Genomic DNA, 20,916 nt, shown 5'->3' with positions numbered 1-20,916 from the left:
TCCCATCTCTACCATTCCTCCTAGGCCTCCTCAAGCTAACCCTCTGTGCCTCAGTTTAGCCATCTGTAAAATGAGGGCGATAGCACTTCATTGAGTTGGGGTGGGGTTTCACTGAGACCACGGTCCTGAAGTGCTCGGCATAGTGGCCGACACTGCTCGACATACATATCAGCTGATATTTAGAGATGCTGTCATTTCCCACCTCACCTCCCCCCAGCTGGACGAGCCCATTAGGAAATGGAGCCTCAGCACAGGTGCTAACTTGCTGTCTGACCAAGGTTATCAGCAGGATGAGGCCCAACGCCAGAGGACCCCAGAGCTGGGGGCAGGGGATCCCACAGTTAGAGCGGCCATACCCTCACGGTGGTACCGGAATCTGCATTACTGTTATTTTTATCCTGACATCATTAACGTGCAGGTTTCCCAGCAGCAGGCTGGGGTGTCGCTGAGAGGCAGAGTGTCACTGGCTTGCCTTCATTCAGACGCAGCCCTGCTGGGGCTGGTTGCCTGCTCTCGGCTTTCCACAAAGGCATTGATGGCCAGCAGGGGCGTGTGCCTGTGTGGAGAGGGGTCCTGACCCCCTCTGATCCTCTGGATGCTAGGGACCCACAAATATGCCCCCCCACACCTCATAATTTGGGGCTCTCCAGAGACTGGGATGATGCTGCCACTTATTTTGTAGTACAGAAAAGCTTCTCAACAGATTCTGACATTTTGAAAGCAGCCAGCAAGCCCCATGTCCCCAGGGGTGAGGAAATGCCAGGCTCTGGAGGAGGTGGTGACGGTGGGGATGGGGATTTTGATGGTCACAGTCATCTATCCGATTACCTGATTGCCAGTGTCAGCAAGAGGCTGGAGAGGGGCAGCCAGCCGAATAAGATGGGGGGGAGCCCCAACTGGAAAACCCACCTCCCCCTGGCCCAAGACCCTCCCTCACATCCACTAAGGACTGGATTGATGCTTAATTAATATCTGACAATAGACATGCTGCCCCGAAGCAAGAGACAATTCACCCCTTCCTCCTTAGGAAAGCAAATCGGGCAGGTAAGGAAATAGTTGCTTAATGAGAAGGGAAGCAGAGGGGCACCTGGGTGGCTCAGTTGGTTAGGCAGCCGACCCGATTTCAACTCAGGTCATGATCTTAGGGTTGTGAGATTGAGCCCCACATCGGGCCCTGCGCTGGGTGTGCAGTCTGCTTAAGATTCTCCTTCCCTAAAGAAGCTGCGGTCTATGGCTACAATGGAATATTCCTGAGCCATTAGAAATGACAAATACCCACATTTGCTTCGACATGGATGGACCTGGAGGGTATAATGCTGAGTGAAGTAAGTCAATCAGAGAAGGACAAACATTATATGGTCTCATTCATTTGCGGAATATAAGAATTAGTGGAAGAGAATAAAGGGAAAGGAGAGAAAATGAGTGAAAATATCAGTGACGGTGACAAAACATGAGAGACACCTAACTCTGGGAAACGAACAAGGGGTAGTGGAAAGGGAGGTGGGCGGGGGATTGGGGTGACTGGGTGATGGGCACTGAGGGGGGCACATGGCGGGATGAGCACTGGGTATTATGCTATATGTTGGCAAATTGAACTCCAATAAAAAAAGTAAAAAAAAAAAAGATTCTCCTTCCCTCTCCATTGGCATCTCCCCTCCTCAAATAAATAAATTTTTAAAAAGATGTAATTTATTTATTTGAGAGAGAGAGCGTGCACAGGAGCAGGAGGAGGGCAGAAGGAGAAGGAGAAGCAGGCTCCCTGCTGGGCTCCATCCCAGGACCCCAGGATCATGACATAATGACCTGAGCTGAAGGCAGATGCTTAACTGCCTGAGCCACCCAGGTGCCCCTAAATAAATAAATCTTAACAAAAAAAGCAGGGGGGACAGAGAAGAGCTTGACTCAAATCCTGAGGTTTTATAGGGAGAACAGACCAACAGTAGTTTTTCAAGTCATTTACGTGGGAGAGCATTTTAACTTAAGAGGATTATAAGGTACAGGGCCTTTAGAATGCTGCCAAAATTCAGTATGCATCCCAGGTGGTATCAGCACCAGAGGTCCAAGAATGATCTTTAGCAAGAAAGAAAAATGGAGCATATCATATATCAGCCACAGGTGTTCCTTTTACTATAATACCTTTTCCTAGTTTCTATTAGGCAAATTCCTACATGATCTTCAAAACTCAGCTCAAATGTTACTTCTTCAGCTAAACCTTTTCTGATACCTGCTGAGGTATTCGTGGTCTCACAGTGTTTTGTGTCCCTTTGTATTTTAGGATGAATTTCACTGTACCTGTGTCTGTCCCCCCACAGGCATCTGTGAAGGTCTTAAGGGCAGGGAGGGCGAGGTTAACTCCCCTTTGCTTCCACCCCAGAGCTATGCACATGGCAGGTGATGGGTGAAATGATTTATTCTATATACCAGCCCAGGCCAGATACTGTTTGCAAGGGGATGCTAAAGATGAGCACTATAGTCATCCACACACTGTGTTCCAGTGACCAGGGACTTGAGTCTCACAGGCTGTACCTACTGCTGAACCAGACCTTTAGCAAGAGAAATCACCACTAGATAGAAATTAACATCTCAGCCTCCTGTGGCTGATTTAAGAGAAGGTGCTTCTATGGCTGATATTCCTTGAATTTGGTTAGAGGAGGGAATCAAGAAGCATGGGGCAGATCTCATGATTCTGTCAGGGAGCTGATAGGCTTCTGAATCAGGAAGTTCTTTCTCTTGTCTAGCTTGTCTCCACCCTGCTTCACTTAGACTCTGTTGCCTTTTGCCTGGTCCTGGGCAAAAAAGGCAGATCAGCTGTGCTTCCACCTCCTCCTGTCCCTTCCCGACTCAGGAAAGCAGGTAGTGGCTGGGTCTCTCTTTGTGTTATTAACAATGCCAACCCCCCACAGATGCCAAAAAAAGCAGCAAATGTGGGTTACAACTGAGAGGAAGGAAGCCGATCCCCGGAGCTCCAGGTAAAGTGGCTTTGAGCAGGTAGAGAAGAGGCTAAGCATATATGCTGGTCTTTCAGGATGGAAAGAAGAACATTATGTTTTCTATTAATTTGCTCAGCCTGGGAAACATTTCTCGGCGCTGTGGCTTTGGAGATGTCTAGCAGGAGGTAACAGGGCTGTTTCTGTAGCTCAGGGGCTGGGACTCAAATATAACCAGGCACTGGGAACTCTACCCTCTTGCAGCTGTATTTTTGAGATGCATTTGGAAAACTATCTCAGACAACTGAGCCAGGGTGATCTTGCTGGCCAGGGGTTCTGGGGTCATAGATGACAGTGAGGATTTGCTGAGGATAAAGGAGTGAATATACATCCCAAGCATGGGCTGTCTGTATGGCGTGCGTCCAGGAGCTCCCAATTTTAAAACTATCTGGCTGTCTTAACCCCAGGAAGATGTATGTGGTCTTTCCTCCTTTGCCCAGCACCCTCTCTCCTTCTCTAAGCAAAGGGAACTGCCATTTTTGAGGGGGAGATTCTCAGCACCACTCCCTGATGGCTGCACACTAAATATCTGAGTCACCCCCAAATTCATATGTTGAAGCCTGATCCCCCAGGTGAAGGTATTAGGAGGTGGGGCCTTGGGGGAGGGACTAGATCACTTTGTAAAATAGACCCCAGAGAAATGCCCCTTTTGCCATGTGAGGCCATGGCGAGAAGATACCTGCCATGAACCAGGAAGTTTCTCATCAGATACTGAATTGCTAGTGCCCTGATTTTGGACTTCCCAGCCTCCAGAATTGTGAGACATAAATGTCTGTTGTTTGTAAGCCACTCAGTTTCTAGAATTCTGGAATTATAGCAGCCTGCCTGACCTCAGACACTGATCATTTCATCACGGAGCTCTGAGAAGAGGGTCAGTGGTCCTATTAATCACTCCTGCCCTGTTCCCAACATTGAGGGCTTGAAGTCCAAGGTTATGGTTTCCAAGCTGTCACCGTCTAACCGAAGTGACAGCATTAAAGGAAATGGCCATTATCCTGCCACTGCTTAGAATGCAGCTGTGACTTTAAGGGTCTTTCTAATGGGGTCAAGGCATCCTCAGCTTTGTCTCTGTGAGTCAGAGACTCAGGGGTTACTGTATACCAGCAGTTACAAACTCTGATACCTGGAGAGGACTGGTAGGTAGGTAAGGTAAATTAGCAAAGCAGGCTGGCTGATTTCAAGACAGAACACTTGGTTGCATATTAAACATGCAAGAATATTCTTCATTTTTATAAAACATGAAATCTCTCTCATGTTTCCTGAAACATACAAACCTCTTGGTCTGTCTCTATCTGCCACTGATAACAAAGTCATGGATATAAAAATATTCCCCTTGCATCCTAAGAAAATCAACAGTACTAATGTTATAAAAAGTGAAAATAGACAGGGCCTTAAGGGGACAGATGATAGGGAGTGGTGAAGTTTGTGGCAAATTGGAAAGCCCATGTTCTGTCTATCTAGACGGGCAGCTGCTACTCAGTCCGTACAGATTATTGTCCCATAAGAATATAGGCTCGAGGGGCACCTGGGTGGCTCAGTGGTTGAGCATCTGCCTTCAGCTCAGGTCATGATCCCAGGATCCTGGGATTGAGTTCCACATCGGGCTTCCTACAGGGAGCCTGCTTCTCCCTCTGCCTTTGTCTCTACCTCTCTTTCACGTGTCTCTCATGAATAAATAAATAAAATCTTAAAAAAAAAATACAGGCTCGAGGTGGTCAGAGTGTCTGCATTTTTAGAGAAAAATTGTGAATATGATATTTATATAAAATTTCAAAACAGTGGCAGTAAACTCAAAGTACAAATAAAAATTGACCCTTAGGGCAAGAACGTGCTGATCTAACAAGTCATGTCCAGAGCCTGGATCTAGCCTGAGGCTGTCTCTTTCTGTTCTTTTTTTCTTTTGTCTTGGGAGGACTTGAATTATGGTAATATCCCTTTATTTCTGGTTAGGAAAGAAAATACAAAGAAAAATGTGTTAACTTTATTTGTTCATTTAATCATGAATGGACACTGGTCCCCTCATGCTAACAGAGTGACCCTGATTTTTGAGGATGGCATAACAGAAGTCTATATTAGTGCTTCTCTCAGCATTCCTAGATGTCACTGGAGGAGGGAGAGAAACTAGCAGTGGGAGCATGGGGATGACCTAGTGCAGAATCCTGGACATCCTTATCTTCTTGGCCAGCTATCAGCTGCTAAGGAAAGCAATCCCCCCCGAGGCTCTGGAATGTCCCAACCCCCCATGAGGCTATGTCATTGCTCAAGTGAGCTGGTAGCAAAAGGTGCTGTCCACATGGATGCATCAGAAGACAGAATCTGACAACCTGCCCTGTGCCATACAGGGCTTGGGGCAGGTGGAGAGAAGAAGAAGGTGGCCTGCTGAGTGACTTAGCCCATCTCCCTGTTCTGACCTCCCACTTCACTGCAGTACAGAGGATGGGCGGGAAATTCACACATTTTAATAGGGTTGCAGTGGCCTGGTCCATTAGCTGCCCAAGCAGGTGAGAAAAAGGCACTGTAAGTCTCTAGCCAAATCTCTCCATGCTCAGGAACAATATTGACACAGCTGTCAAAACACATCTCAGCAAATTGGCAGAGACCAAAAAGTTTGATAATCCATTAGGATGACGAGGTTGTGGGGATACCACTACTCTCCTGTTTAGCTGGCAGGACTGGAGCAAACTTTACAGTGAGGAATTTCTCAATTTCTGCCCCAATCACAAATATCTATGATCTTTGATCCAGCAATTGTACTTCTAGGAATTTATGCTATTGAAAAGCCTGCCCGTGAGCCATGTGAGGCATTTATGCAATGTCACTCATTATAGCAACATCCTAGCAAAATACTGGCGATGTCCTAGGTGTCCACATGGAGGACTGACTCAAGAAGTATAGCAGAGGTATGGAATGGAATATTATACATCCATGAAAAAAGAACTAGGACTCTCTTCACCTACCGATTGGGACTAATCACCAACATATGTTGATAAGTGAAAAAGCAAGAGGCAAATGCATAATGTGCTGCTCTCATTTGTGTGAAAATAATGTGTGCGTATTTGTCAGTCTACACATAAAGTTTTGCTGAAAGGACCATAGAAATGATAACTGTTGCTTGCCTCTTGGGAAGGCAACCGTGTGGCTGGGATTAGGGGAGGGAGGAACACTTTTTACCATGTATCTTTACCTTCTAAATTTGGAATGTGAACGGCATGGGAGAGCCTTTCCTGGTGGAAGCAAAATTGAAATTTGGAAAATGGCAAGATCACAGACAAAGCAAAACAGAGCCAAACCTGTATCCCAGGATACATGCTCCTGGCCTCCGCATCCCTGACCCCTCCAGCCGTGGTAGCTCATTTCCATCCCAACATGGTTTGACATTTGTTTGGCCTCCCTCCCCTCATCGTTACACTGGAGAAGGTTCAGCAAGCTGTGGAATGTGGGAGCCAAGCTGGCACCACCCACTTACCTGCTCCTTCTCTGAATACGGGTTGTTGAGGATGACAGGCACATGGCCCTTCCCCCACAGGTCACTGAAGACTCGGTCATTCTCCACGCCAAGGGGCAGTGGTTTGTGTGACTTGCTGTCCATACCTCTGAAAGGCAAGGCAGGGGATGTGAGAAAGGCATGACATCAGGAGTGGCAGGCTAACGGCCCTGGTCTACAAGTCCTGAGTCTGTATAGAACCTTCATGGTTCACCCACATGTGGAGCCAGCAAACCGTGGGTGCCCAGCCTGCTGCTCGACAGAATTGCCAGCAACACGGAGGAAGGCAGCCCTGTGGTCAAGCATAAAGGTGAGCTCATTGAGGTCAGCACTGATGGTTGGCAAGCACTAACTAGTGTGGACATCACTTCAGGATAGCCACGATGTGGCTTTGATCCTCCCTTCTCACTTCCCCATCTCAAAGATCTAGGAACACAGAAGGCTCATCTCCTGGCAGATCCCCTGGACAACTTAAGATGTAGGAAGCAGGATGAACAGGGAAGAAAACAAGTCTTGGGGGCTAGGGTGATAAGTCATCCTAATTCTGAATAAGCGCTGATAAGGAGACTGATGATACTAGCCCAAGAGAAACAGAAAAGATTCTGAAAATGAGAGGAACAGAGCAACAAAAATAATAATACTATTAAAAACAATAGCTAGTGTTTATTAAGCACTTATAATGTGTCAAGCACTTTTCAAGTGTTCTAATTTGATCCTTGTGACAATGAATGAAAATTAACCACATTTTATAGATGGTGTAAGCAAGACAGAAACTAAGATGTTCAAGGCCACAGTTTTCCAGCCCACTCTTCACAGCCATTCTGCAGTGGAGGCTCTCATTATCATCATTCATCAGTATCATTATCATCATTACCATCACTGCCACCATCACCACCACCACCATCATCACAATCACTAGCATCACTATCATCACCATCACCAAGAATTACTATCAATACTACTGCCAGCATCACCATCACATCACCATCACCACTGCCACTATCACCACCATCAGCATCACTACCCAAACTTCCACTGCTACCACCATCACCACCACCACCACCATCATTCCATGATCATCACCATCCAGTTTCTCATCAGCATAACCACCATTATCACCATCACCATTGCCATAATCACTCTCATCATTACCATCATCACTTTCATTACATCATACTATTCATCGTCATCACCATCACTACCAGCATCACCATCCTCCTTCCATCATCACCATCATTAGCATCTCCGTTGCTATAATCATAATCCTCATAATTCTCATCAGATGAGGAGAATGAGGCTCAGAGAGGTTAAATCACTAGCCAAAGTCACACAGCCACAGATGGTGGAGTTGGGATTCAAAACCAGACTTGTTTATGATTAAATCCTGACTTCTTAACTGCAAAGCTTTCCTGGCTCTCTGCTCTTGAACTCAGATTCAGGAGGAGACAATCTCAGGTAGGTTCCACAGCTTGGTCATCCTCTAACATGGAAAGAAATCATGGCTGCAATGGGACTGATGTTGCATCAAAATCCAGACCTCCTGACCAGCCCCATCTCCCTTCTGTCCTTGCTCCCTCTCAGCTCTGCCCTCTTGCTTCCTGACAACTGGCCTCTTTTTAACCCTCCCATCCACTTTTAGTTTGACTATAGCATCTGTCTGTTCCCCAATTTTGGGCACTGTGGCTTGCTCTGGGGCCCCTCCTGGTTTTGGTCCCAGGTGTCAAGGTGAACCCTTACCTAGTCCTCTGTTCTACATTTCCAGCTTTAGGGATTTAAAATCCTGGTTTTATAGTTTCCCTCAACCCCTAGTCTGGCACTGACAGTCATTTGGGATCAATTGGAAGTCAGGGGTCAAGCTCTAGTGCTTGGCCCTGAGTGGTCCCTCTGGCTGCTCACTCAGGGCCAGCCAGACCTCCCCCCTTCACTGTGTTTTACAAAGTCCTGGTGGCCTGGGTCAGAGCCACCTCTTCTGCTTAGAGAAGACTGCAATCGTTGGAGGTAACATTCTGTTTTACCCTCTTTAAAATGTCACTAAAACACACGGGGAGTGGTCCTTGATTACAGACATTTCACAAGCCAATGGTTTACCTACATGATGATAAACAGAGGAATTGTCTGTTGAGATGGCAGCTCTCAATGTCACTCAGCTCCCTCTCAACTCTGAAACTCCTGATCCTATGATATCACGTGACTATAAATGGGGATTCAGTAGAGACAAGAGGTTAATAGTGTTCGAGTGTCTGTAACATGCCAGGTACTAGGACGGAAGTTACTTCATTTACTCGCAACAGACATTAAAAGCCCTATTTTACAGATGCAAAAACTGAGCCTGGAGAGGTTATGTAAGTTTCCAAAGGTCCCACAGTGAGCACACAGAAGGGCTGGGATTTGAAACTAGGTCTCACTGATGCTCGGCCCAGATCCTTCCTTTTTAAAGCAGACAGGAAAACGTAGTTACTCTGAGCCAGAGGCTAAAGAGTAAGTAATCCAACATTTCTTTCCTGAATGAGGCCAGTCTGCAAAAATTCTAGGGGACAATTACCTAGGCAACTCTGAAGTGGCTCACATGGCTTGTCTGTTGTGAATCTTCAGGGAGAGCTGCTTTTATTCCCTCCTGCACTCCCTCCTTTTTATTTATTTTTTATTTTTTTTTCCTCCTTTTTAAAAAAAGCCTTTAACACCTTTGTTTAAATAATGCATTTGAAATATTTTGTCAACAAAAACTTATTTAAGAGTCCTGTGTGATGATCAGGGCAAGAATATTTTTAATATGGAACCAGGGACTGTCTGGGTTGAGCTATTCTGCTTCCATTCAACCAGGAGCAAAATCAGAAGTAGATTTCAGTAGATTCTCAGCTCCCAGCCTGACAGTGATTACCAGGTCTGAGGGAAACCTCTGGTTCATTGCCACGAATCTGTTCCCCCCGGGATCTAGCTGCTTGATGGGTTTGTACGGGCAGAGTAGCTTGGTGGTTAAGACCATGGGCTATGGGTTGGGTGGCCCTGGGTTCAGCTCTTGGCTTTGCTGGTTATAAGCTGTGCAACTTTGGATATTTTGGATACTTATGCTTTCTTAACCTCCATATTCATCTCCACAGCAGGGTTAATAATACCTAGTTCGTGGCGTGGCAGCAGTGGTTAAACGAGGTAAAGCTAATAGCCATTAGGTGTGTAGCACCTACTAATGTTGTTATGGGCTGATTAGACAGAAACAGAAAAAGGAAAATGCTGGTTCTGTATAAAACAGCCAAGTTTCCTCTATGCCAGCAGGGTCTAGTAGAACTTTCTGCGATGATGGGAACATCCTACATCTGTCCAGTTTTATGGCCACTGGTTACATGTGGCAATTGAGTACTTGCAATGTTCCTATGGGCAATGAGAAACTGAATCTGAAATTTTATCTAATTTTAATTGAGTAGCTAAATGTGGCCGATGGTTGTAGCATTGGACAAGTGCCCCTCAAAGCCTTAATGTCTCTGAAGACTGGGAAATGAAGGCATATATAGCTCTAAGCTGAGAAAAAGCATGTTTCCTGGGGGTTTGAGGGCACGGGCAGGGATACTCAGACCCTTTCTAAACTGTCATGTCTTATTCACAGAGCACAGGACTTCAAGAATCCTCTGTTCCCCTTCCAGACTCTCACTTTCCATCATTCTCAGTCCTGATCTACACTCTCCCTTCCTCTCGAGGGAGTGTTGTCCACTCCTACCTTTACACTTGACCTCCCTGGGATGCCCTTTCATCTTCCCTCTGCTGGGAACCAACTCCTAGTCAACCTTCAACACCCACTTTACACCTCTCGACTCCTGGGGGTTAAACGAAGCCATGCATGAAGAATGCCTAACACAGTCAGAACTGATCGAATATGTGTATCTTCACTGACAACTAAGGTCATTGAAGCTCAGAAAGATTAGGTAACTTGTCAAAGGTCACACCACCAATGAGCAGTGGAGAAAGGCTGAAAGTCAGATGTCCCCTTTTTTGCTGTTCCTCTGGCTGCAAATCACTGAGAACAGGGCTTAAGGGGGTGGTGGGAGAGTCATCATCTAGTTGAATCTCATATTGGTGAAGAACCTCAAATCTAGATATTGTTCTTTCCCTCTAAATGCAGTAGAGATGTTGAATGTATTTATCCATTGGATGAGGTTTTTGGTTGCTCTGATGTATCATTTCTTCATTTAAATAAATATACTGGGAACCCATAGATGGAGGTGGATGGGGCCTGTCTTGACTACTTAGAAGCCTGGATGGTGACTCTCCTTTGCTAGTCCTTATGAATGTTGGTCCTGCGTAGCTGCCTGGAGTGGTTTCAGTTTAGATCACAATTTCTGAACCTGGAACAACTGATATTTTGGGAGCTGGATAATTCTTTGTTGTGGGGGTATCCTGTACACTGCAGGGTGTTTCACAGTCTCCCTGGTTTCTACCCATCAGATGCCAGGAATACTCCTCTCCCCTCCACAGTCTCTGCCAGTTGTGACAATCCAAAGTGTCTCCAGACATTACCCCATGTCCCTTTGGGGAGGAAACAAAATGTACTCCTCCTTATTGAGAAGCACTGGCTTAGGTGTGGCTAAGGACCCCAATCTCATGCTTCCCATCCTTGCTCTATGCCCATCTCTATATCCATGAGGATTTATTTACTAGTTCACCCTTGTTCCCAGATAGGATTGAAAACGTTGCCTTTGCCATGTGGCTTTCACCTTCTCTCAGGTGTCTTCAGCCCCCTGGGAAGCCACCCTCCAGTGGGCTTGCATTCCAGGTGGACCAGTATCCCCAGTATCATGATCCCATGATGGCGGTTCTCATGCTCCAGGGGCTACTGGAATCCACTGAGGGGCCTGTTAAAATTCCCCTGAACTTGCCCCCTGGAGAGTCCAAAGTAGTGGGTCTAAGTGGGGACAGTGGAATCTGCACTGTCAGAAGCATGGTCCATGGACATCCTTGCAGAACCCCCTTCCTGGGAGGCCTCTGGGTCTGACTCTAGCAATGAACAGCAAGGTTCCCTCCTGGTTAGGAACGTCAATGTCCCCCTAGCTCCCTTTCTGCTTCCCCTCCCCCACAATAAGATCAGGCCTGGAGCTCTATTTCCTACTTGGCGAGCATTTTCTGAGCTTCCTGGCAAGGACGAAACCCAAGCTCCTTTGCTTCCATTTTGCCAACTGGACAATCACATCCAAGCTCACAGTCAGTCTGGCATTCTTTAGACCTTCTGAAGACCTTTGCCAGCTCCTTCCAACTTAAGCTTCCTGGGGGCCAGATGTTAGGCTCTCAGGCAGAGGGTGTGGGGGTCCTGGGCCCACTCCATGGGGAGTTTGCACAAGTGCTGGTCAGCCCAGTACTGACCACAAACCAACCGAGAGTACCCAGGATGGGGAGCAGGTGGGCCAGGCCTGTGTGTTGGGCATGGTCGGGACGTAGGAGCCACCTGCTCCGCCCCAACCAGGCGAGGAGGCCGCTGAGGAGCAGCTGGTCCTGGCAAGAAGCCTGCTGCGTCTCTCCTCAGATACCACACTATGCCCTCACCACTTTCCCCTTCTTGCTGTCCGCCATCCACCTGGTTGTGGATGCTGGGAGCTAAGTTAAAGCAGGAAGACTTGGGGGCTGTGAGAAATGAGTCTGGGGTCTCTGCAAAGCTTCGTTCTAGATCTCATCATGCTAGGGTAGGGGAACCTGAGCAAACGAGAAGAGTAGGCTCTTGAGAGCTGGAATTTTCTCACAATGCTCTAGCTGGAGAGTTGGGATGAGGGTCTCTGGGCTCAGCAGTAATCATGAGTATAATTGTTAACATTACAAAAACTGGGCAGGATCCTTAAACTCCAGTGTTTACAGTGTCCAGGCTGAGCCGACTGGCTGATTTTAGATCCTGGGGAACTGGAGGGCTCACGCTAGCCCCACCCAGTCCCCGAGGCTGGCTGTCTCCCTACGATACAGGTTTGGTGCTAATAGCTCTTCGGCTAGTCTCTCTAGTTTTGATAGGCTGGAAATCAGATTTAGTGTGAAACCTCTTGATTTCTCTATTTTGCAACAAAAATCACTTTGCCAGAAAATTCTGTAGGCCCAATAAAACTGGAGGGAGATTTGGGTATGAGCCTTAACTCCAGTTTGTGACCTCTGACCTAAAGGGATATTTGAGCTCCTCCCCCTGGAGAGAGGTCGAAGGGAGCAGTTAACCTTCTAGGTGGGCTTGACAAGGAGGTGGACTGATCAGTTGCTTGGCCTGTGATGAGTATGCCCACCACTGACCTCCTACCTCGGGAGGAACCTGAATGGTAGCTCCGGGAAGAATCTTATGGCTCATCTATGGAGCTGGTGAGCCGCAAAGGGGGACTAGAAGTAATGTCCCTGATCCCAGTCCAGTTAGACCTCATAGCAATGGCCTATCCAGGGCCTAGACACAGCATCGCTCAATGGAGTTTGTTGGATGGGTGTGGTGGGCTGAAAATGGCCCCCAGAGACATCAAGTCCTCACCCCTGGAGCCTATATATATGGTTCCTTATGTGGAAAGAGGGTCTTTGCAGGGGTGATGACGTTGAGGATCTTGAAAATGGGGAGATCATCTTGGATTAACTGGGTGTGCCCTAAATGCCATCACACATGTCCTTATAAGAAGGAAGCAGAGCGAGATCGGCCATAAAAGTAGAAGGCCATGTGACCCTGGAAACAAGATGCCTCATGCTGGCTTTGAAGGGGCAGGAAGGGGCCACCAGCCATGAAAGGCAAGGAATGTAGCTCTGGAGGCTGCAGAAGGTAAGGAAGCAGATTCACCTTTAGAGCCTTCAGACATAAGACCTCCAGAGCTGTAAGAGAGTGAATGCGTGTGGTTTTAGGCCAGTTTGTGGACTTCATTACTGTAGCAAAGAGCCAGGGGAAATGGATACAGTGAATATTTGGTGGCAGAGGAAGGGAGGGTGTGCGGGGGGTGAAGGGGAGGGATTGGTGGCCCTGCCCATGTGTGCGATGTCACTGCCTCACTCTTTATACTCATTATGCTCACGTCCCACAGACCTTCTTTATGTTCCTTGAACATCCCAACCTTGTTTCTGCCTCAGGGCCTTTTCTCCTGCTGTACCTTCTGCCAGGAATGCCTTTCCCTAGATTTCACATGGTTCACACCTTCTGGCCTCAGTATAAATGTTGCCTCCTTAGGGAGGCCTTCTCTTACCCTCCGATCTAGTTTTTTTTTTTTTAACCTAACCCCAAGCCATGTTTCTTCAAATCACTATTTCATTTCTTTCATGCATGCGTCGCTATCTAAAACGACTGCCTGAATCTACCTGTTTATTATTCATTTCTTGCCTATGAATGGTCAGAGCTCATCAGTGGATCCTCAGTTCTAAGGACAGTATCTGGAGCAGAACAGATGCTCAATAAATATCTGTTGAATGAAAGATGGTAAGACACCCCCTAGTTACATGCAATCTGGGGTGAGTGGTGGCTAGGTGGGCTTATTCCATAGCTCTTCCCCAAAATGAGGGGCTAGGTGCCTATCTAATAAGATGGTGGGGACACAGATGGAAGAGAGTGCAAAGCAAGAGTAGTAACTCTATAAATAGGACTTCTCTCCCTTCCCAGGAAAGGATGGACTGGGGAAGCCCCTTGTGTTCAAACAGTCAAGGTGAGAATGAAAATTTACACTGATTTTCAGTGTGAAGGCAGTCATTGGAGTCAATGCCAACAGAGTGATCCAAAGCCACAAGGCATGTCCAGTCCAGCCAGGGAGGAGATCCTCTAATGCAGATGGTCCTGAGGTCAATGCTGTCATTGGTTGGTCTGAGATCAGTTCTCCAGGGGTGCTCTCTCTCTTAGATAGCACCTTAGGGCCTCAGTTTCCTTTCTAGATGGAGAAAATGCTCCAATGTCCCCAGCAACTTGATGGCTAGTGGTTGAGTACACTTGGTGGCTAGTGGCCAACAGTGCCATCTATGCCAGTAGAAGCCAAGAGTCAAGGCTTCGGGTCAAGTCCTGGCTTTGTTGCTTGCTAGCTATGTGACCTGGCACAAGTGACTGCACATCTCTGAGTCTTGGTTTTCTTATTAGGAAAATGAGGTGCTATGAGGAACAAATGAATTAACTGATGTAAAGACCTTAGCTTGGAGTCAGGCCCACCTGGAGTGCTCAGTATATGTTGACCTGCATAATGGTCACAAAACACAGGCTTGCTACAGGAGACCACCTTTCCCTAATTAAGCTCATTCTCTGGGGTCAAAATTGACTTCTGTGCCTCCAGCCACATTGTCTTGCCTAGTTTCTCTTTAACAGTAGACATCCATAGTGAGATTTCTAGATAGAACCAAGATAGCACCCTGTGGCCAGTGCCACGTGACCCTGGGCAAACTGCTCCCCCTCTTGGAGTTTCAGTTTCCTGGTCTCTATGGGGAGCCCAGACCACACAACCCACTTAGGGAGCTGAATTCACCGAAGCTCTGAAGAGATGGCTGTTGGGAAGGTACTCTGTCGTCAGTAACCGGCTGCCCTGCAAGTGGAGAGGAAGTCATCAGAGTGCAGGGTGAGGCTGACCGGCTGGTCCAGATGGATGCTGGGCCAGGGACCTTGGCCTCTTTAGAACCCTCCTTCAGGGCAGCAAGCTGAACAATCTGGATATCCTCCGATATGCAGCATTTTAAAGTGACAGCTCCCAAGTGCAGAAGGTCCCAGAAGCCCCCAGATTTCCCTTTCCTACGTTCCCTACACGCAGCTACCACCTGCCAGGCCCACCTTCCCCCTGGGATCAAGGGTGACACTGCGTCTAGACTAAGAAAGCATCACTTCTCCCCGCCAACAAAGGGCCAGCATCCCCAAATTACAGGACCAGGGATGCCCCGTGAGGGAGAAGAACTAGATGAAGCAGGAGAATAGGCCTGTATCCAAGAAGAAACAGGGAAGAAAGGAAAGGAGGCTGAGACAGCAGGAGAGTCAAGGGCACTGCTAGAACTAGGAATAGCCTCAGCCTATGCTTGGCCCCAAGAAGCCACAGACTGCTGAACTGACTGGGATGTGGGGCTCCAGGGCTGGTGGGCAGCCAGCCTCACTGTCACCTGGCCATAGAGAATCCAGGTTGCCAGTTCCGATCCCCATCCTGGATGGGGAAGCCACTGGAAGGATGAGTAATGAGTAATTCCAGGCAGCCACATGCTCCAAGGAGCTTGAATGCTCCCTGACCTGCCAGCCCCAAGAGTGACCACGAAGGCCATTCTGTTCCTGGGCTTCCATTTCCTGTCTTGGGATGCTGACACTTAGCACAACACTTATCTCAGCCCCTAGGAGGCAGTTTGGTAATTTCTGAGGGAACTTTTGCAATAACCAAAGTTTTGGTTGTTCCAACAATGGTGAGGGCCCCGGCATCACAGCGGGAAGGAGGTGGCATCAGGGAGGGTAGATATCCTGCAGTGCAAGGGACAAAGCAACACCAGGAAGAAGGGTCCTGGCTGCCACAAAACTTTTGGACATCCACACAGATAAAAAAGCAAGCTGAAATTCCTGGGCCAAGATCCCAATTGGTCTTACACATAAACATGACTTTAAAATATGTTGAAAAAAAAAAGAAAAAAATATGTTGAGTTTTCTGTGCACGCTGCCACTGGATAAATTAAAGACAGGACATCAAAAAAAAAAACAACAAAAAAAAGACAGGATATCATTTTATTGGGAATCTGTCGCCATTTTGGACAATCACACCATCCCATCACTAAGGCAACACCACTGGTGACATCTGAGTTGCCAAAATAACACACTTGTGTCAATCTGCATTTGACACTGTCGTGTGCGGACTAATTCTGTGTTTAGGGGCAAATATCTGAGCACTGATATATTGAATTATAGCTCCTGTTACTATAAATTACTTTTTTCTTTTAAAGATTTATTTATTTGAGAGAGAAAGAGAGAGTGAGCACAGGCGGTTGCAGCAGAGGGAGAGGGAGAGAGAAACTCAAGCAGACTCTCTGCTGACCATGGAGCTTGATGTGGAGCTCGATCCCATGACCCTGAGCTGAAACCAAGAGTCAGACACCCTACCGACTGTGCTCCCCAGGTGCCCCTACTATGAATTACTTTTATAGTCTCCTTTACTTTATAGTTAGGGCATGATATTTATTAAAAAAGTATAAAGTGTGAGTAGGTTATATGATACATGAACTAGCTCCTGGTTAGTAAAGGGGGCATTTAAAAATATGTGTTCAAGTGGCGGGGTGAAGGGGTGGGTTTCTGAGTCCAGCACAGGTGTAAACCACTGAATCAGGGGAACATGCACTAGATTTAGCTAATACTCATCCATAGAACCATTTACCTTAATGGGGTTCATGGAGGCCTGTCCCTGCCCTGGGCCACTGTCTTCCAAATTGCACCTTCTCCAAAGCAGTGCTTTCTGCTCCTTTTGGTCACTAGAAGGAAGACTGTGATGGATGGTGACAGGTTGAGAGCTCAGGTGCAGCCTCCCAATTTGGGAAAAAAAATCTGCTGGAGGAAACCCCGTGCCAGACAGGTATGCCCTTCCCCCATCCTTGGGGAAATGAAGGCTGCTTTTCTGTGTTGGTGTTTGGAGAGGCCCCTCAGGGCTGGCTGGTAAGAGGGCTCCTGTTAAAGCCCTTCATATCTGATGACCTCCCCCAAGCCTAGAGTCCTGCACCGGGCTTTCGTGTCCTGGAAGAGGGTCATACCGGCTTTTCAGAGTGGGGGGGGGGACCTTCCAGGGGATGTCTCCATGTCACACATGGAGATTCAGGCTCCGGGAGGCAGGCTGAAATATAGCCCCAGGGAATTCCGATGCTCATGACTCCATGCCCGTCCCGTGCCCAGCCAAGAATCAGAACCAAGTGTATGGAATATAGCCCCCAAGGGGGAAGGCCACGCTTATTCACGGTCCTGCTGCTCTTGAGCCTTGGAGAGGAGGAGGCACTTCTGGTGCCTCCCAGAAAACCAGGCCAATGATTGATTCTGGATTTTACAGCTGCTTTAGGATGTAAGTCCATTGAGTGGACTTGGGGGCTGCTGGCTTCCCGGAAGCTATGTCAAGACCATGTCATCTCTATGTGTGTGCCACTGTAGGGGCCCCCGGGAGGTGGCAGCTCTCCTGAGGACTGGGCTGTAGCCTGTGGGGGGTCTCCATGCTAGTCATGGGCTAACCAGACCCCGGATCTCTGCAAGCTGGGACAGACTCGAGGACTGATCCAGGCCCCCAGCTCTGGAAAGGAACGTCAAGACAAAAGGGGCTCCCACCTTCAAAGGGCAGTGGGGTGGGGGGGGCGCCTGGGTGGCTCAGCAGTTGAGCACCTGCCTTTGGCTCAGGGTGTGATCCCGGAGTTCTGGGATCGAGTCCCACATTGGGCTCCCTGCATGAAGCCAGCTTCTCCCTCTGCCTATGTCTCTGCCTCTCTCTTTCATGAATAAATAAATAAAATCTTTAAAAAAAGGGCAGTGGGGGGCCCTTTGGGGGCTTCTGACAGAGCCTCTACCTTTTCTCTTGGGGTCTTGCTGAAATTCGCTTGGTTTTTGCCCAGGTGTGAGAAGTTAGAAAAGCTTCGGGATGCAATACTTGGCTGAGGCGGGATGCCACAGACCCCACAAAATGGGGGCTGACCTATTAGGAAGGAAGACTGGATCCCATGTGGTTCCTCCACCACTTCAGGCTCACTCCTACCTCCAGACCTTGGCACCTGCCTTTCCCTTTGTCCAGAATGTCTCTCTTCTATTAAGCTTCAAGGTGCCCTTCTTCCCTTTCCTCTGGGTCTTCCAACATCACCTTCCTTGAGGCCTACCCAGCCTCTCCCTCTAAAATTCACCCTCTGCAATACTTCCTGACTCCTTCCCTGTAACATCTCTCTCGTTAGCACATATCACTGATGGCTGGTGTATTTTAACATCTTTGTCTCATTTATTCTTCATTGTCCCCACTACACTGTAATTGGCTCCCCAAGGTCAAGGGACTTGTCTATATCATTCATTCACAAGGTCAGAGGGTTTGTCTGTTCCATTCATTGCTTCATCCCTGGCGCCCAGAGCAGTGTCTGGCCACGGGAGGTCTCCAATGAACATCTGTTAAATGAATCAGTGCAGGGGCCTGGAGGGTTGCTTCAATCCAGGCTCCCGAGGGGCATCCTGGGCACCTCTACATGCTCTCTGGACCCTCAGGGGTCCTTGGGGAGGGGGTTGGGAAATCTTGGCCTGGGTTTCTGGCCCCACACCTGTGCCTCCTCTGTAGTGGGGCATGGATAAGAAGTAGCAGCTATAGGGTTAGTGCTAATCGAAGATGAGAGTGGAAAGGAATGTCTCTCTTAAGTCTCTGGACCCGCTATTCTCTGACACCCGGGCTTAGCTACCAATTTCTTCCAAAGAAGGAGCTAGAATCACTCACTGTGTCACCTGTTTTCTTCCTCCCCAGAAGCAAAAAAAATTTCAATCTGGCAAATACAGAGGGGCTGGGACCCAGGTCTTCATGTTCTAGCCTTGGATCCTACATAATATGAGCACAACCACTGTTTTGGGAAGTTGGGGCCATTTCTCTACTTTGATTCCATTCTGTTCCTTTAGAACCTCCCTTGCTCCCAAGTGGTTGTCACAAGGCAAGAGCTGGTTTAGGCTGAGGGTTACCCAGGCTTCTGCTCATCCTCTCTCTCTTCCCAGGACCCTGGCATTCACTCTATGCTGAGGCTGCCATGGACATGCCTCTCGCTCACTAGGTGACTTAGGAGAGTCCCTTCCCTCTAAGTCTCAATCTTCTGCCCCATGAATTATAGACTGCAAAAATAACCACCTTGAGGGGTTGCTGGAAGACATGACATCAGCTACCACGACTCTCAGCACTGGGTCTCACGGCAAAAGATACAGGCTAGAAGTCATGCCCATTCCAATCTTAAAACTACAGTTTTAAGGGAAAGAGGCAAGAGTGGCCGAGTGGATATGTCTGTGCAGGTGTCTGGAACAGCTCGGATTGGCTTCTGGGCTCTGATCTGAGTTGCAGTACATGCTTGCATACACCACATAACCGCACACATGCACGCACACACCTGTAGAGCTTACCTGTCCACCTGGACTTCTGCATCTTTTGTCTCTGCTTTGGAAGGTCCCACTCCATTGACCCCTTTGTTTCCACTGGTAAGAAGACTCAGCACAGGCTCTATCTCTTTGAGCAATTCATTGTTCTGGCTGTCCTGGAGAGCAACCCCGGTACTCTTCTTGGTAGAGTCCTGGCTCGGGGGTCTGGGAGCCAGGCTGTTGGTATTCGAGAGTGAGCTGGCTTGCTGGCCACTGTCTTGGATATGCTGTGGCCCATTGCCAGGACCTGTGGCCCCGTCCAGTGTGTGCTCTTTGCTGGCAGATGACTGGTGAGACAGATCCACAGCTGTGGTGGGGGGACCCAAGGGCCGTGTTACCCGGATTGTCTTGGGGGTCCCATCCCCGGTGAAAGTGGTCTCCAGGTGAGTGGTGAAGCCTTCAGGGCCCCTCAGAATGAGGACTACATGTGTCTCAGAGGCAATGCCCCTGAGCACCTCCAGGGCACTGTCATAGTTCAGGTCCACCAAAGGCTGGCCGTTGACTGCGAGGATGATGTCGCCGGCCTGGATGAGCCCGCTCTGCTCCGCAGCACCCCCCCGAATCAGGTCAGAGATGATCACGGGCGGCTTGCTCACTCGCTCCTTCACCAGGAAGCCCAGACCCCCAACCTTGCGCTTGAAGAGGCGGACAGAAATGACGTTGGGTTGGATTTGCTGAACACTGAACACCTGACTCTCCATGGTGTCTACGGTCCAAGGGTCTGAAGACTTACACTATATCAAGCCAAGATGACTTCACCAGGAGGAGCCAGGCTTAATGCCACACCGAGAGGAAGAGCTGGTGCCGCAAGGAGTCTCAACTTTGAGCTGCTCTTGGGCTTTGTCTTCTCTGTCTTTGACGTCAACTTGGCGTCACCCACTCATTGCTGTCCGGCCGTCGGTGGCATGATTTCCTGTGTTGGCCTTCCTCCTTGTTCTCTAGGAAGTGATGGTCGATCAGGCAGGCGTCAGGAGAAGCCGTGGGACGTGTCCCTAAGCAACAGGTCAGGCAGACTGGGGAGGAGAAGCGTCTGGTGGCTGCGTCTAGATGTGTCTCGAGGTGACGCAAGCTACCATGCACTATTCTCTGGGCATCACCAGCTCGTCAGACCTGTGCTGGAGAGAAGGAAAAGGGAGGGGGTGAAGTTACAAAAAGAGAGATTGATGTGGATGCCCAACGCCACCGTCAAAACCGAGATGGGAAATGCAGCCAACTGAGAAGTCTAGCCATGAGACCCTGGAGTTTGGAAGCCAACCTCGAAATGAAATCCTTCCTCCTCGAGGGGAGGGGGTACCTTCCCTGTTAGCTGCAAATTGCCTGGTTTCACCTCCCATGATCAAAGGCCTCTGAAACCAAGGGAACCACTGACAGCCTAGAAATCAAAAGGCAAGAATCACAATCTCATCTCATCTCTT

The 20,916-nt window shown here is 48.4% G+C and overlaps 1 protein-coding gene across 1 annotated transcript in view; it reads right to left on the bottom strand.

The window, feature by feature from the left end:
* The window catches only part of NOS1 (nitric oxide synthase 1), a 90,064-nt gene extending 69,489 nt beyond the window's left edge, over positions 1–20,575 (bottom strand). The window contains exons 1-2 of the mRNA XM_055323363.1: positions 19,487–20,575; positions 6,454–6,580 (exon numbers count right to left, since the gene is read on the bottom strand). Coding sequence (XP_055179338.1) covers positions 6,454–6,580; positions 19,487–20,202 — 843 coding nt within the window. The 5' untranslated portion in view covers positions 20,203–20,575. The remainder of the gene's footprint in view (positions 1–6,453; positions 6,581–19,486) is intronic.
* Between the last annotated feature and the right edge of the window lie 341 nt (positions 20,576–20,916).

The sequence above is a fragment of the Nyctereutes procyonoides genome, unplaced genomic scaffold (genome assembly GCF_905146905.1).
Source record: "Nyctereutes procyonoides isolate TBG_1078 unplaced genomic scaffold, NYPRO_anot_genome, whole genome shotgun sequence".
Classification (NCBI taxonomy): Eukaryota; Metazoa; Chordata; class Mammalia; order Carnivora; family Canidae; genus Nyctereutes; species Nyctereutes procyonoides.
This window is presented reverse-complemented; position numbering and strand designations above follow the sequence as displayed.